At 41.7% G+C, this 17,411-nt stretch overlaps 1 protein-coding gene across 1 annotated transcript; it reads right to left on the bottom strand.

Moving 5' to 3' along the window:
* Positions 1 to 8,104: 8,104 nt before the first annotated feature.
* On the bottom strand, positions 8,105 to 9,418 carry LOC137381077 (probable G-protein coupled receptor 139). The gene is made up of 2 exons (XM_068053467.1): positions 9,382 to 9,418; positions 8,105 to 9,003 (listed from the first exon to the last, which is right to left on the bottom strand). Exons 1-2 carry the CDS (start codon positions 9,416 to 9,418, stop codon positions 8,105 to 8,107), a joined length of 936 nt encoding a protein of 311 aa, XP_067909568.1.
* Positions 9,419 to 17,411: the final 7,993 nt, after the last annotated feature.

Here is a 17,411-nt window from a genome sequence, read left to right as displayed (position 1 = left end):
GTCCCACCTTTGGTTAGTCCCTTAAACAGGCAGCGAGAGTGCCCGGTTAAACTTCAGGAAAACAATTTAAAAAGTTGCCTTACCGCACATCTGTGAGGCTGTGACAATGGCCAAGGGCCATTGTTTTTACAGAGGCCTCAATAGACCTGTTGGTGTGGACATAGTTCTTTATTCCATGGCTGGAAGTAAGTAATTTAAATCGTGACGGCTGACATGGATGGCTGCAACCTCGGTCGAGAAGAATGTGTCTCCTGTGTTATGTGGGAAGTAGTGGACACACTATGTTTTTGACAAACCCATCTGTAGTAAGTGTCTTCAGCTGCAGAGGCTAGACCTCTGGGTTCTGGAACTAAAGGGGAGGCTGGAGTCACTGTGGTGCATCCGTGATGCAGGAACGACTTGGATAACACCATTAGGGACGTGGTTACAACGCAGGTAGGAGCATGTCGGCAGAGAGGGAATGGGAGACCAAGGGCAGTCTACGATAACCAAGCAGGTAGTGCAGGAGTCACTTGAGTCAATCTCACTTGTTAACTGGTTATCCATTTTGGATAATGGTGAGGCCAGTGGTTCCTCAAAGTAATGCAGCAACAGCCATGTCCATGGTGCAACAGGTGGCTCAGCTGCACAGGAGGAGAGCCAGAAGAGTGCAACATCAGTAGTGATAGGGGATTCATTAGTTTGAGAAACAGACAGGCATCTGTGCGGCTGCAGAATTGACACCAGATGGTACGTTGCCGCCCTGGTGCCATGGTCAGGGATGTCACAGAGCAGCTTAAGGCCGTTGTTCTGGGGGAGGGTGACCAACCAGAGGTCGTGGTCCACATTGGTAACAATTGCATAGGAAAGAAGAGGGATGAGGTCCTCGAAGCAGATTTTAATGAGTTAGGAAGGAAATTAAGAGTAGAAAATGAAGAGCTGTTATCTTGGCATTACTCCTAGTGCCACGTGCTAGCGAGCATAGGAATAGAAGGAATAAGCGATTTAACACGTGCTTGGAGGGAGGGCATCAGGTACCTGAGGTATTGAGATCTGTTATGGAGTATGTGGGACCGGTACATGGTGGGTGGGTTGCACCTTAGCCGGGCCAGAGCTAACGTCCTTCCCGGGTGGTTTGCTAATACTGTTACGGAGGGTTTAAACCCAATTGTCAGGGGTTGAGAAATTAAGAGGAAACTCAGATAGGAGGGAAGCAAAAATGGTAAGAGGAAGTAGAAAATCAGTAACCGAAATTGGAAAGCAGACGACATGAAGACACATTTCAAATAGGTGGGAATGAGGAATAATGTTAAGACAAACTTAAGGGAACTCTATCTGAATGCACGAAGCATGAGAAATAATGTAGATGATTTGAAAGTCAAATAGAGATAAATCGGTACGATTTCTTGCCATTCAGAAGACGTGGTTACAGGGTGGCCAGGGCTGCAAAGTAAATATTCAGTGATAGTCGTAATTTGGGAGCAGTGGGCGAACGGGAGAAGGACGTGGTGTCGCGCTTTTAGCAAGGGAGGAGATCAGTGCATTCATGAGAGAGGAGCTTAGATCTAAGGAGCAAGATGTAGAATCCGTTTCGGTGGAGCTGAGAAGCAGCAAGGGGCATCAAACATTGGTGGGAGTTGTTTATAGGCCACCAAACCATAGTGCTAATGTTGGGCACAGTATAAAGCAGGAGATTAGAAGTGCATGTTAAATGGGCAATGCAGTAATAATGGGTGTGATCAATTTACATATAGACTTGGTAAAACTAATCAGCACTGATGCGGAGGAGGATGAATTCCTGGAGTATGAACGAGATGGGTTTCTGGAGTAGTATGTTGTAGGGCCAACTCGGGAGCGGGAGTGGGCTATTGTACATTTAGTATTATTTAATGAGAAAGGACAAATTCATAATCTTGGTGTAAATGAACTAATAGGAAACACTGACTACATCACGTTAGAATTCTACATTATGTTTGAAATAGATATAGGTCATTGTGAAACTGGGGTCTTAAATCTCAACAAAGTAAACGATGAATGTATGAGAGGCAAGTTGGTTATGGAGGATTGGGAAAATGCATTAAAGGATTTGCCAGTTGCCAGGCAATGGCTAGTATTTAAAGAAGTGTGACACGGTTTACAACAAATATACATTCTTCTGAAACACACACAAAAAAAGAAAGGTGATTCAGCCGTGAATAACAAAAGAAGTTTAAAGATTGCAGTAGGTCACAGGAAGTGGCTGATAAGCCCAAGGATGGGGAGGAATTTAGTGTCCAACAAAGGAGCACCAAGAAACTGATACAGAAAGAAAAATTATTATGAATGCAACTTGCTAGTCACATAAATAAGGTCTGTAAAATCTTCTTTAGGTGTGTGAAAAGGAAACTATTCGCGATGACAGGAGAGCTTGTGGTGTTGAATGGAAGAAAAAACGCAAAGACGAAACAATTAGATTGCATTTCCCTTCACGGTGGAAGAAGCAGAAAATCTTCCAGATAGGCTAGGGAACCAAGGTACAAGTAAAATGAGGAACTGAACGGAATTAATAATAATAAAAAGATAGTACTAGAAACAATGATTGGATTGAAAGTTGATAAATCCCTCGGACCAGATGAGAGGCATTACAGAGTATCGAACTAGATCACTATATACATAATGGATGTTTTCGTAGCTTTCTTTCAAACTTCTGTGAATTATGGAAGAGTTCCTGCATATGGAAAAGTAGAAAATCGAACCCCACTATTTGAGAAGGAAGCAAGAGAGTAAAGAGAGAACTACTGGCCTGTTAGTTGGACATCAGTACTAGCGAAAATGTTAGAATCTATTGTAAAGGCTGAGATAACTGGACACTTGGAAGTTTCTTACTCGTTCCTGGGTTGTGGGCGTCGCTGGCTGGGCCAACATTTATTGCCCATCCCTAATTGCCTTTGCAAAGGTAGCGATGAGCTGCCTTCTTGAACCGCTGCCGTTGATGTGGGGTCGGTACACCTACATTGCTGTTTGGAAGTGAATTCCAAGTTCTTGACCGAGCGACGGTGAAGGAACAGTGATATCATTCCAAGTAAGAATGTTGTGTGGCTTGGAGGGGAACTTACAGGTGGTAGTGTTCCCATGTATAGGCTGCCCTTGCTCTTCTTGGTGATACTATTCGCGGGTTTGGAAGGTGCTGCCGAAGTAGTCTTGTTGCTTTGCTTCAGTGCACTTACTAAATTGCACACACTGCTGCCACCGTGCGCTAGTCGTGGAGGGAGTGGATGCTTGTGCAGGGGATTCCAATCAAGCAGGGTGTTGGATGGTGTCGAGCTTCTTGAGTGTTGTTGGAGCTGCACCCATCCAGACAATGGGAGGCTATTCCATCACACTCCTGACTTGTGCCTTGCAGATGATAGACCGGCTTTGGGAGTCAGAAAATGACTTACTCGCCGCAGGATTCCGAGCCTCTGACCTGATCTCGTAGCCACTCTATTTATTTGTCTACTCCAGTTCCGTTTCTGGTTAATCGTAACCGCCAGGATGTTGAGAGTGGGGGATTCAGTGATCGTTATGCCATTGAGCGTCAAGGGGAGATGGTTAGATGCACTCCTCTTAGAGATGGTCATTGCCTGGCACTTGTGTGGCACAAAAGTTACTTGCCAACTATCAGCCGAAACCTGGATGTTGCTCAGGTGTAGCTGCATTTCTACACGGACTGCTTCAGTATTCGAGGATTCGCGAATGGTTTTGTACATTGTGCAATCATCAGCGACTATTCTCACTCTGACCTTATGATTTAACGAAAGTTATTGTTAAGCAGCTGAAAATGGTTAGGACTAGGATACTACCCTCAGGAATGTCCTGATGTCCTGATGCAGTGATGTTCTGGATCTGAGATGTTTGCTTTCTGGCATATCTGGGCTACTCTGTGCCTTCGTGGAAGTTGCTGCTCGTGTCTGGGAGGCTGCAGCTGCTGCTGGGGCGCACCTACCTGTGGGGCCTGCCTCTTGTGGCGAAACCTCATCACAGCAAAGGGCTGAAGGAAAACAGGGTGAATTGTAGTTAGCTCTATACATCTGGCAACGTTGGCTTCCTTCAAAAGGTCAAGTACGCCTGCATGGACAGAGGTTTCTGTTAATTCCTCCTTCAGTAGCATTCTAACATGAGTTCAATGTAATGGCAAAGCATCGCCCACACAAGTTTTAAGTAAGTTTCAGCCATCAGGACCACTGGAATATCAATTGATTTGCCTGCACTGGACCACGTGCAACACCAACCTACACTGGTTCCCAGTTGTGTCCCCAAACAGTGCATAAATTTGCAGAGTTACCGCCACCCCTCTCCAATCATACACAACTGCAGAATTGCTCCCTTCCCCGACTTATCGAAAAACAAATGCAGAGTTGCTCTCTTCCCCGCCCTATCGATAAACAGGTGCCGAATTGCCTTCTTCTCCTTTATCGATGCACAGATAAGTGCAGCCTCCTGCTCTGCTTTATCGATAAACAGATGCACAATTGCCTCCTGCTCCGCTTTATTGATGAGCATATGCAGAATTGCCCCCTGCGCTGCTTTATTGATAAACATGCAGAATTGCCTCCTGCTCTGCCTCATCGATAAGCAGATGCAGAGTAGCCTCCTGCTCCACCATATCGATACTCGGATGCAGAGTAGCCTTCTGCTCCGCTTTATTGATAAACAGATGCAGAAGTGCACCCTCCCCTTATTAATAAGCAGGTGCAGAGTTGCCCCTTTAATATGCCTTATCAAGAAACGAACGCAGAGTTGTCCCGTTCCCCCATATCTATACAAAGGTACACAGCGGCCCCTTACCGCCTTATCAATAAATAAATGAAGAGTTGTTCCTTCCTTTCCAAATTGATGAACGAATGTAGAGCTAACCCCTTCCCGCTTCCATGATTAATGTTAACTGACTCACATTTACAAGAGGTGTTCCTGTGTGCATTGTTATTAAAAGATTCAGATTTACCAGATGTGGTCCAGTTTGTATTGTTAGTAAATGATACTCATTTACCATTTGTGATCCAGTGTGCATTCATATTAAATGCTTCACACACTTACCAGTTGTGGTCCAGTATGCCTTAATTTTAAATGATTCGCATTTATCAATGTGCTTCAGTGAACATTATTATTAAATGCTTCAGTTTCCCAAATGTTGCCCAGTGCACTTTAAAGTTGAATGATTTACATTCACCAGATGTGCTTCAGTGTGCATTAGTATTAAATGCTTCCTGTTTGCCAGATGTGCTCCAGTGAGCCTTCATGCTAAATGATTCACATTTATCAGATGTGCTTCAATGTGCACTATTATTAAATACTTCACATTTATCAGATGTGTTCCAGTGTAAATTATTATTCAATACTTCACATTTCTCAGATGTTATCTAGTGTGTCTTAATGTCAAATGCATCACGTTTAAAAGATGTAATCCAGTTTGCATAATTATTAAATGATTTACATTTACCAGATATGCTCAAGTGTGCATGTTTATGAAAAGATTCAGATTTACCAAATGTGGTCCAGTTTGTATTACTATTAAATGATCCAGTTTGCTTTATAATCAAATGCTTCACATTTACCAGATGTAATCCAGTTTGCATTACTATTATAAAAGCAAAATACTGCGGATGCTGGAAATCTGAAACAAAAACAAGAAATGCTGGATTCACTCAGCAGGTCTGGCAGCATCTGTGGAAAGAGAAGCAGAGTTAACGTTTCGGGTCAGTGACCCTTCTTCGGAACTGACAAATATTAGAAAAGTCACAGATTATAAACAAGTGAGGTAGGGGTTGGGCAAGAGATAACAAAGGAGAAGGTGCAGATTGGACCAGGCCACATAGCTGACCAAAAGGTCACGGAGCAAAGGCAAACAATATGTTAATGGTGTGTTGAAAGACAAAGCACTAGTAAAGATTAGGTGTGAATATACTGAATATTGAACATCAGCAAGTGCAAACCTGAAGAAAAACAACCTGAAAAAAACAGTGGGTAAGCAAACTGAACAAACTAAGATGAAATGAAATAAATGCAAAAAAAGATTGTAAAAAATGTAAAAAGGAATGCAAAAAGGAATGAAAAGATTCAGATTTACCAGATGTGGTCTAGTTTGTCTTACTATTAAATGATAATCATTTCCCAGTTGAGATCCATTGCACATTATTATCAAATGCTTCATATTTACTAGATGTGGTCCACTGTGCCGTAATGTTAAATGAGTCACATTTACTAGATATGGTCCAGTGTTAATTATTATTAAATGCTTCACATTTCCCAGATATTGTCCAATGGCTTTCATGTTAACTGATTCAAGTTTGCAAGATGTGTCCCAGTGTGCATTATTATTGCAAGATTCAGATTTACCAGATGTGGTCCGGTTTGTATTCCCATTTAATAATGGTCATTTACCATTTGAGATCTGGTGTGCATTCGTGTAAAATGCTTCACATTTAGTGTGTGCGCTCCAGGGTGCAATATTATTAAATGCTTCACATTTCCCAGATGTTGTCCAGTGCACCTTAATGTTGAATGATTCACTTTTACCAGATGTGCTGCACTGTGCATTATTATTATATGCTTCATATTTACCAGATGTTATCTATTGTGCCTTAATGTGAAATGAATCACCTTTGCAAGATGTGTTCCAGTGTGTATAATTGATAAATGTTTCGCATTTACCAGACATGTTCAAGATTTCATCATGATTGCAAGATTAAGATTTACCAGATGTGGTCCAGTTTGTGTTACTGTTACATTATACACATTAAACAGTTGAGGGTCAGTGTGTATTATGATTAAATGTTTCACATTTACCAGTTGTGGTCCAGTGTGCATTATTGTTGAAGAATTAATACTTATCAGGTCTGATCCAAGATGCATTATCATGAAAAGTTTCAAATTTTCCGCATTAGGTCCGGTGCATATGGGATGTGGTGACATGGTGGCAACGTCACTGAAGTAGTGCTGTAAAGACCTAGTCGAATTCCCTGAGCGCACATGTTCAAACCCCATCACGCCAGTGGCGGGATTGTGATTTCAGCTCATTAGTACTGGAGGCGTGAAACTGTCAGTGATTGTTGTTAAAAACCCATCTGGTTCAATAATATCCTTTAGGGAAAGAGTCTTCTGTCCTTACCTGCTCTGCTCAACATATGAGCACTTGAAATACAATAGCATCCAAAGCAACGGGCCAAGTGCAGGAATATGGAATTAGAATAGTTAAGTGCTGGACAGCCGGCGTGGACACGATGGGCCGAAGGGGCCGTTTCTGCGCTGTATAACTCTATGACTCTATGAGTCGAGACCCAAAGAAATGTGGTTGGCTCTTAACTGACTGGCCTAGCAAGCCATTTAGTTGCCAAGGGCAATTACGGGCGGGCAAAAAAATGCTATTCTTGCCAGCGGTGCCCACATGCCCTGAAAGAATTAAAATTACTAAACACCACACACGTTCCAGTTTACAATATTATTGAACGCAGTGTGCATCATTATTGAACAGTTCACATTTACCAGATGTGGTCCAGTGTGCAATATTATTAAATGGCTCACATTTACCAGATGTGGTCCAGTGTTTATTATTAATATTGCTTCATATTTATCCTAACTGGTCCAGTGTTTGTCATTACTGTTGCTTCACATTTACCAGATGTGCGTCCAGTGTGCATTATTACCCAATGTTTCACATTTACCAGATGTGATCCTGTGTACGTTATTACTCAACGTTTCACATTTACCATATGTGATCCCGTGTCCATTATCATTAACTGCTTCATTTTTATTAGATGCGATCCAGTGTGCATTTGCATTGAAGACTCCACATTTGCCAGCTGTGGTGGAACGCGCATTATTCGTAGACACTCCCCATTTAGTCGATGTGGTCAAAGTGTGCATTATTATTAATGGTTCACATTTAACGGACACGATCCACACTGCAATATTACTTCATATTTATCTGATGTGGTCCAGTGTGCTTTACAATGCAGCTGCATTGGGCTGAGTAGGTGGTTTATTGGCCAGTTCTCGCTCTTAAGAGAGTCAGCCTGTTTCCTGCCATCACCTGCCAGTCTGGTGTTATGGGACAGAAGAAGGGTATGGTTTTCAATCTACACAGATGCATCTTTCTGTCAATTGCTTGCTATTTACATAATCTCCCATTCAGTGTGATCATGTATTTCATTCCAATCACCAGCTCATCGCTGAATTTTCTCTGTGTCAGCCCATAAATACACGTGTTGGTGCAAGGACTGAGAAGCTGCAGCATGAATCCCGTTTGCTGGTTGATGTATATTGGGTTACTATAGTATCTGTCTGTATAATTGTAGTTTTTCACCCGCCACCTTAGGGAATGCACAACATATGTCATCCAGAGAAGAATGAAATTACCAGATATAGTAAAGAGCAAGATCATTGATCTCTTCCGGTTCTCACTCTCTGGATCATTTTGGTTATTGATGCTGCTGAGGAGCGCCCTGCGGACTGTATTGGACTTTAGAATATGTTTCACAGTGAGAGTATTTAACAAAAGGATCAAAAAGATCGGCACTAAATGTGTTAAAATACTGTCAAACCACTCGTACACCGCCCATAAGGGCGAAGTGTAATAGGCAAAGGTTTCAATGCAGAAGTATGGAATGTTGTTAATTATAAGTTGGGGTTCATACATGAAATAAAAGGGGATGCTTCTCAGGCAGCCGAGCACACACACGGTCGCTGAAACCATGTTCGCCGTTCTCTGGGTACAATGCTTTCGCTGAAGATTCGGACAACAAATGGCTACAAAGCGATCAAAGGTGAAAGCAACCATGAACCAGACGGAGCAGTCCAGTGCTGCAATTTTCGTGACAAGTTTCATGGCGCATACGGGAGTGATGAACAAGAATTTTATTGGCAAGTAAATATTGTTAATTCGCTTCAATATTACTTCAATGATCACCACCATTAGATCCGCCACTGCCATGGCCACCAAGTAATGAGTGACACATTTGGAGAGACCGCATTTTCCACGGGACAGGATCACAATCGCGAGCAGGTTCACTACAAGAGAGAGAAAAGGGAATTATCATTAGACCATCCCAAGATCAGTCGCAGTCCCCGAACCTTGGCACTAATTTCAGCTTTGATGTTTCCTTTGTTAATTGTGTTTAGTTCTGGACACAAAACTGATCTGGAGTTGCAATGAGGCAAATTAAAATGAACTGAATTGTACGGAAACTGAGTTAAATAAAAGATTGAGGGAAAATGCAAGAATGCAGAAGATTCTGAATATGCAGCTATAACGTGTGTTGCTTCAGAAAAAAAAAGATTACATGAAGGAGGAAGGGAACAGGACACGTGTAATATGAGAATCCCGATGGATGGGACTGCTCTCACCGGGTCTCATTCTTACCCTTCCAATTGTCGCCAAATAATTACCTGCAAAGTGTACTCTACCGTTACCTCTACTGTCCATCAATGATCTATCCTTTATCCGCTCCCATTTCTCATTGACATGCTACTCCTCGGCTTCATCATTCGAAAATGCTGCATCATTTTCCACATTTCTGTTGACAACACCAAGCTTGACATCACCACGTCTGTCAACTCCTCCACGCCACTAAATTATCACACTGCTTGTCTGAAATCCATGATGAACAACATTTCCTTCAGTTAAATATTAGGAAGAGTGAAACCATTGTCTTCTGCCCCGTCACATCTCTGTTCCCTAGCCATTAATTCCAAGCCACTCCGTGACAATTGTCTGACATTGAGCAAGACTGTTCACAATGTCAATGTTATACCTGATGAGGAGCCAACCACATATCTGCGCCATCACTAAGGCAACCTATTTCAACATCTGTCCACTGCCCAACTCGTCCCCTGCCTCAACTCATCTGCTGCTGAAACCCTCATCCATTCTATTGTTACCTCCAGATTTGAATATGCCAATACACTCCTGACTGGCTTCCCACATTCTTTCTTCTGTAAACTTGCAGTCATTCAAAACCCAGCGGCTGATGGATTCACTCGCACATAGTCCCGCTTCCCTATCACCCTTGTGCTCGCTGACCTATGTTGGCTGCCTGCCAAACAACGCCTCTATTGTAAAATTCTCAGCCTTGTTTTGAATTCCGTTGATTTCCTCACCCCCTCCCCCCACCCCCAACACTGTAGTCTCCACCAGTTAGAAAATCTTTGCAGATTTCTAGTCTCCTCTAATCCTGGCCGCTTGTTCATCCTTGATATTAATTGCTTCACAATTGGCGACCATGCATTCCCTGCCTGGGTTCTGAGCTCTGAAATTCCCTTCGAAATCTATTCACATCTCTAACTCGCTTTGCTCATTTATGATATTCCTTAAAGCATGCCATTATTTCCTTACGTGGCTCGGAGTGACATTTTTTCCCCTCCATAATGCTCCTGTGAAGGGGCAAGGGAAGTTTTATTCCTTAAAAGGCGCTATATTAACACAAGGTGCGATTGCTGACTAGACATTGATGTGGAGCAAAAATAGACAAGATGAAAAATGGAATGTGGAATGAAGGTAAGAGACTGCAATACGATTAATAATGAATTCAAAGGTGTGTCAAAACGGGAAACGAAGCAACGAAATCGCACTTACCAGCCCTACTGTCATAGACTGTTTGCTCTTTAATTTACCCACCTTTGCAATCTCATCTTTCTCGGTCAACCAATACTGATAACCCTCCCTGTCCTTTCAGGCAACTCTGTAATGGAGAGACAGACAAAGGAGGCAGAATCAGGACAAAATAAATCCCTGAGCGATCTGGGGAATTTATGGCGCGTTTGGTGGGTTGGAGAGAGATAAGTCTTGAGTGGAGCGAGGGAATCAAATAACGGGAAAATCAGGCAAAGGGAAAGGTGCAATGAAGAGACATTCTTACAAAATTCCAGTTCATATACATCTCTTTATCCATTTCCACCACCACCTAAATCCATTTCCCATAATCCGCTTTGCTCTCTCTCTCTCTCTCTCTTTCTCTCTATCCATCTCTCTCTCCCTGGTTCAACTGATGCTGCCCTTTTCCCCAGCTCTGTTGGAAGCTAAGTTCCCAAATACTCCTACGGGGTTTCTCCATACCATTTAATTCCCAAGCACTGGGGAACTCTTGGATTGGCGAGTATTGAACCGACATTGTCCATAACCTATGAATTCCATTGATATAATATTCGGCCTGCTTCATTTAGATTGCAATTTTCACATGCAGTATTTACATTTAACAAAAATGCATCTGTTTCAGTATGATCAAATAATCAATTGCAAAGCCTTTCCCTGTGGTATTTCTCCTGCATTTAGTGATCAATGGAGACGCCATGTGTTCCAAACATAGTTTTAAAAGACTATGACTTATCCTAGATACCTGTCACATTGCCATCCTATCAAGTTTAAACAGCCAAGTAACCGGTTGCAAGACGGAAAATAACTGCGCATACAGTGCTACCTAATAACTAATTGATTTCCTACAGAGCTGACTTTCGAACAGCACCCTCACCAGCCAAGAGCTTACGAGGCAATCACTGGCCCTGACAACTTCTCTCAGATCTCAGGCAGAGTGAAAGCTACTGATAAAAGGTTAACAACCTAAAATGTTACCTCTGTTTCCCTCGCTACAGAAGCTGCCAGACATGGCGATTATTGCCAATTTTTCTGGCTTTATTTTATTGTTGATATTGGGCATGCAGTCTATTTCAACAACGGAAAGTACTTTTATTTGAATCAATGAATGATCATGGCCCTTTCAGTACCAGCAATACAGAACTATCTTTCTCTGGAATCATGATTTTTGTGAAGAGCTCATAGCCAATGGTCTGGACTAAAATGGTTAATTTTCAGGTGAAAATGCTTTGTTTCTCCTTGTTATTTCCGACAATACAAAAAAAAAGTTGAAACCTCAATGGAAACAATGGTGCAATTTCTGACGGGGTGACTGATGACATCTGTTGCGAGCGTCTATTGGAGATATGGAATTCTCCTAGATAGAGTACTGGGACATCACTTACCATTATTTCTGTGGTTGAAGTTTCAAACAAATTGGTAATTTTAATTAAGAAATCTTATTAAGCAGACAACTAACAATACTAAATATATTTATACAATAGAATAGGCGATTATATCACAGACGTCAAAACATATTACACAGTTTGCATATTCTCTGTTTTCTTTCCATCTGTCTTTCTGACACGCTCTTCATCTCTTTCTTATGTCCAAATTTATTAATACTGTTATGTACAGTAGAGGACAAGGAACAAGAACAGAAGCAGTTACATTGCTTTATACTTTGACCAGTTTTATTGTCTTACCCGTTATACCAACGGCTGCAAGAATAGGGAAGTAAATGCGTTCAAATTCAAAGATGAATGGATAATTCATGTTCCATGTCATCGCACGCTGTCTTTGAGACTCTGACTGAAAATTGTGAATTCAGTCAAATGAGACCCTACTTATACCAGTGGGCGATGGTGACTGGGATAATTAGCGGAAGTGCACCACATTAGTTATATTCAGTTAAACAAACACAATTAATCATCTATTCTCCCCAAGGCACCATTATCCAACTAAACCTATCTTCAGGGCAATTGCAAAACACTTTAAAATTGCTTTAGAATATTTTCAAAAACAAGAAGTTCCCTGCACGTTGCCACTGAGCTGCACAGACAACCTTATTAAACATACATATGGACATTGGTTACATGTACAGACAATGACTTCGATCGTCATTTTCAAAAATCTCTACTTGGAACTGTGCACTGTGTGAATGGCCCCCAAGTGTTTGTAATTGGGAGCTGAAATTATTGACAGCACTTTATAATTTGAAATTCCAGGAGAAGAGAGCAGGGATGTATTTAAGAGGTAAAGTAGATTATCACATTGCTATGAAAGTACTTTATTTAAAATGTTGTGAATGAGTGGAGAGATTGAAACAGATGTTGAACTTTTTTTCAAAAGAATGTTCATTTGAAGGTTTTGAGTTTTTGTGTAAAACCGAACCTTTACTGTATGTCACAATCCTTAAGCTAAAGAAACAACAAGAGACTTGATGACTGGAGGAGTTGTTCTCAGAGAAATGACATGTGAAGATTTATGGTGGTCAGGAAGTTTTGACTTTCAGTTGGGCTGTGGATATTTTTGTGAGTCAGTTGCAAAACAGCCTGCCAAGAGAAAGAATGCCATCTGATCTTTTCTCCAGTTCTCCGAGAAACCCTGAGAACCCAGTGTGATAACTGAAACTCCTGATGCTGAATTTCTTCTGGAAGGCATTCCAAATTAATCTTCCACGTCGCCTGAAGGGAAATGTTGCGAAACATCCCATTGACAGCCGTCAACACATTTGTGGGACGCCAGTAAAACGGACAACTGCTATCATTTCACATCTTCTCATATTCCTTCGACATTTAACAAGTATTTGGCCAAAGCATTTTGTTGCCTTTATTGTAAAGAGATCTCTGCAGAGAGAACATCTTTATTTTTCTTTAACCGGTGTGTGAGAGTGTGTGTGTGTGTGTGTGTGTATATGTGTGTCTGCGTGTGTGTGTGTGTGTGTGTGTGTGTGTGCATGTGTGGCTGTGTGTGTTTGTGTGTATGTGCGTGTGTGTGTGCATGTGTGGCTGTGTGTGTTTGTGTGTATGTGCGTGTGTGTGTGTGTTGTGTGTGTGTGTTGTGTGCGTGTGTGTGTGTGTTGTGTGCGTGTGTGTGTGTTGTGTGCGTGTGTGTGTGTGTGTGTGTGTTGTGTGCGTGTGTATTGTGCTATTATTAGAAATGAACTTTCATATTTCTATCAGTGTGTTAATCAGTGTTTTCATCTTGACCGACTAAGTCGTGTTTTATAATAAATTAACAATTTTGTTCTTTATTAAAGAAACCTGGTTGGTGGATTTTATTCTTAAATAAAAGAAGAGTATATAATTGGTTGTATCGGTAACTGGATAAACGCTGAAATACATTTTGTGACCCGTGGAGGAGTGGAACTAGAGAAAGACAATGAACTCGTCCAGCCTCAGTCGTAACAACATGGTGGAGAAAACAACGGAAGAATATGTTGATGCTGTGAGACAAAGAGTGATGTGATGAGGCTCACGTTTGGCATGCTCATTAACACAGCCTAAATGGGCTGAACGGCCTGTTTCCGTGCTGTAAATTGTAAGGAACCACGTGCATTTGCACAGCTTCTGAAAGGTCCATGTTTTTTTTTTCAAAAGGGTTTTTCTTTCGAAAGTCATAAGCACAGAAGATGGGATGAAGGATATTCAAGAATTTTCAAATTATGAAAGTTTATTCTCACCTGTAAGTCGGGAGAAACATACTGAGCAAAGTTTCTTAGCTAAACCAGATGTATTATCAATTTCACAGACTCTCAGAACATCAACCTTTATTCAAAGGTTCTGTGGCAGGAATCTAGACCAGTGAGATAGAAGATATCACAGGAGTACCAAGCACTGTCATGAGGTTAATTTAATAACTTCGACCTAAATACCGAATTAAACAACTTTGGATCCGAACCACCGGTCCCATTTGTTTGGAAATTTCGCTGGTAATGGTTCTGTTCTTGCCATTTATATCTTCACTGGACTCATCATTTGCTTTTGTACATGTCCCATTACCATACATGTTGTTTGCACCACCATCCCCTTTATCTTTTAATAACGCCTGCCCGCCATGCAATCACAGAGTTTCCCGTTCTGCAATAGAGTGTGTTGCTTCTATTTCCCCCCTTTCTTCTTTACTTTTCACCCTCCGCTGCCCATTTCACCTGTCATATGCCTCATTTTATTCCTCTGCTCTCTGGTATTCTGCCCTCCCAAATCACAACTCCAAACCTTCACCACTCCCTGATCTTCCCATTCCCTTGCAGCCATTCCAAGCTTGCCCCTCTTTTAGATACGCTGACAGGTCCCTCTCTGATTCTCTTGACATCCCAAACCGGTTTTCCACTCATTCACCGACTTACCCCCGGTGGATAATCTTACTTACCTCAATGTATCCCACTAAACCCTCTAAAGTTTGCCGATGTGGACTCTGTCAGTGGGTCGACTATCATCGTCCATCTCTGCTCAATCCTCCAAAATGTCCTCGCAATTGTTAACAAGGTTCTATTCATCTACACGTTGATTTTGGATGATTGCATCGTCATCAATATCTTGACTAAAAGCTTGGCACATGTGTAATGATACATTTCCCCTTGACATTGACTGGCTATACCTACTTGCTAACTATCCCGCCTCGAATGCTAAAGCGGAAGTGTGGCCCCTGATCAGCAAATCTCACCTTGGTTTGACCATCTGCTCCTAGAATCGTCTCCTGCCTTGAGCATCTCGCCTTGTTTCAACCTCGTCATCTCTATCTAACTCAGCCTTGAATAAATTCAATGGTACAGCCCGCATTGCATTCTGGGAGGAAATTTCTACAGACGAAGGAAACTTTGAGAACAAATTCTCCTCGAATCCGTTTTAAAAGGGAGGCCTCTTATTCTTAAACTGGAAGATGCATCCCCCAGCTCTCGTATCCACCACAAAAGGAAATATTCTCCCGGTATCCACACTCTCAAGCCCCCTCAGGATCATATTTATTTCAATCAGATCACTTCTTATTCTTTGAAACTCTAATGGGTCTCGGCCCAAACTGTTCAAACTTTATTCAAAAGATAAGCCCATCATCCCAGGAATTAGTCGAGTGAGCCTTATCTGAACTGTGTATAACGCAATTAAAACATTTTTCAAATAAGGAGACCAAAACTGTGCACAATACTTTGGATGCAGTCTCACCAAGGTTGTGTATAGCTGCAGTTATACATACATACTTTTATATTCGCTTCCCCTTGCAATTAACGCCAACTTTCCATTTGCTTTCTTAATCAAAAGCTGTACCTGAATACTAACCTTTGGTCATTCATGCACCAAGACACACAGATCTTTCTGTACTCCAGAGTTCTGAAATCTCTCTCCATTTAAACAGCACATAGGTTTTCAATTCTTCCTGCCAATGAACAAGTTCACATTTTCCAACATTAAACTCCACCTGTCAAACATTTCCCCACTCTTTCTACCAATCTATACTTCTCTTTGCAACGTACTTTCATTCCTATCTTGACGCCATCGGCAAATGTCGCAACCATGCATTTGATCCCTTAATCCAAGTCTTTGATATCGATTGCAAATGGTTGAGGGCACAGCACTAATCACTCTGGGCAGACCAGTAATAGCAGCTTGTCAACCCGGAAGAAAATCAGTGTATCCATTCTCTCTGCTTCCTGTTAGCTAACTAGTCCTTTATCGAGGCCAGTATCTTACCACCTACACCATCTACTCCCATATTGTGTGATATTTGATAAGACACCTTCTCAAATGCATTTTGGAAATCCAAACACATCATATCTACAGGTTTCCCTTGATACGTCTTGCTGGTTCCTCCCTAGAAGAATTCCAACAAATTAGGTAAACACGATTTCCCTTTCACAAAACCCTGTCGGCAATGTTTAATCTCATTATGATTTTCTACGTATCTGCTGTAACCTTTTTACTAATGGATCCTAGTAACTTCTCTATGACAGATGTTATTCTAACTGGCCTCTCGTTTCCTGCTTTCCGTCTCCATCCTGAATTGAACGAAGGAGCTGCATTTGCTATTTTTCAGTGCGCTGGTATCCTTCAAATATGTCATGAATTTTGGTAGATTATAAACGAGGCCTTGACTATTTCTGCATCGAATTATTTTAAGACAACAGGAGGCAGGCCATCTGGTCCTGGGGACTTGTCAACCTTTAGGCCTAATAAATTTCCCAGAAGCTTTTCCCTCGTGATGGTGATTGTTCTATGCTCTGCACTCCCTTTGTCCTCTTGTCTTTGAAGAATATTTGGTGTGTTTCCAAGTCTTCTCCACTGAAAGCAGACATAAAATACCTGTTGAACGCATCCGCCATTTCATGGTTTCCATTGTCCATTCCCCAGACTCACCGTCTGCATGACCAACACAAGCTGCAGTTACTCTTTTTTAACCATTTAAATACTTGTAGAAACTCATTCTATTTGTTTTTACATTGCCAGTCATGTTTCTCTCACATGTACTTTCTCTCAATTTATTTTGTTATTCTTTGATGATTCTTAAAATCTGTCCAATCTGATGAGCTCCCACCAGTCTTTGAAGATTTGTACAGTGTTTGTTTCAATTTGGCATATCCTTAACATATTAAATTAGCCAAAAGTCATGCAGCCTGCCAAATAATTGTTCTTTCTCACTGGGATATATCTTTTTTTTTTTCTGATCTCATCAGCTGCTTCTGCCACTTCGGTCCGTTCTCCGATCCCACAGGTCCAGGACTCCATATCAGTTTCACCATCAAAGAATTTGCTTCCATCTCGATAACATTGTCCTTGGGAGGTTTTGCAGAGGTACAGACGTTCTACGCATGAACGTTGCAATAATTATTTCCAACTCCCCCACCTCCTTCTCC

This window comes from Heterodontus francisci, chromosome 21 (assembly GCF_036365525.1).
Source record: "Heterodontus francisci isolate sHetFra1 chromosome 21, sHetFra1.hap1, whole genome shotgun sequence".
Taxonomy (NCBI): Eukaryota; Metazoa; Chordata; class Chondrichthyes; order Heterodontiformes; family Heterodontidae; genus Heterodontus; species Heterodontus francisci.
This window is presented reverse-complemented; position numbering and strand designations above follow the sequence as displayed.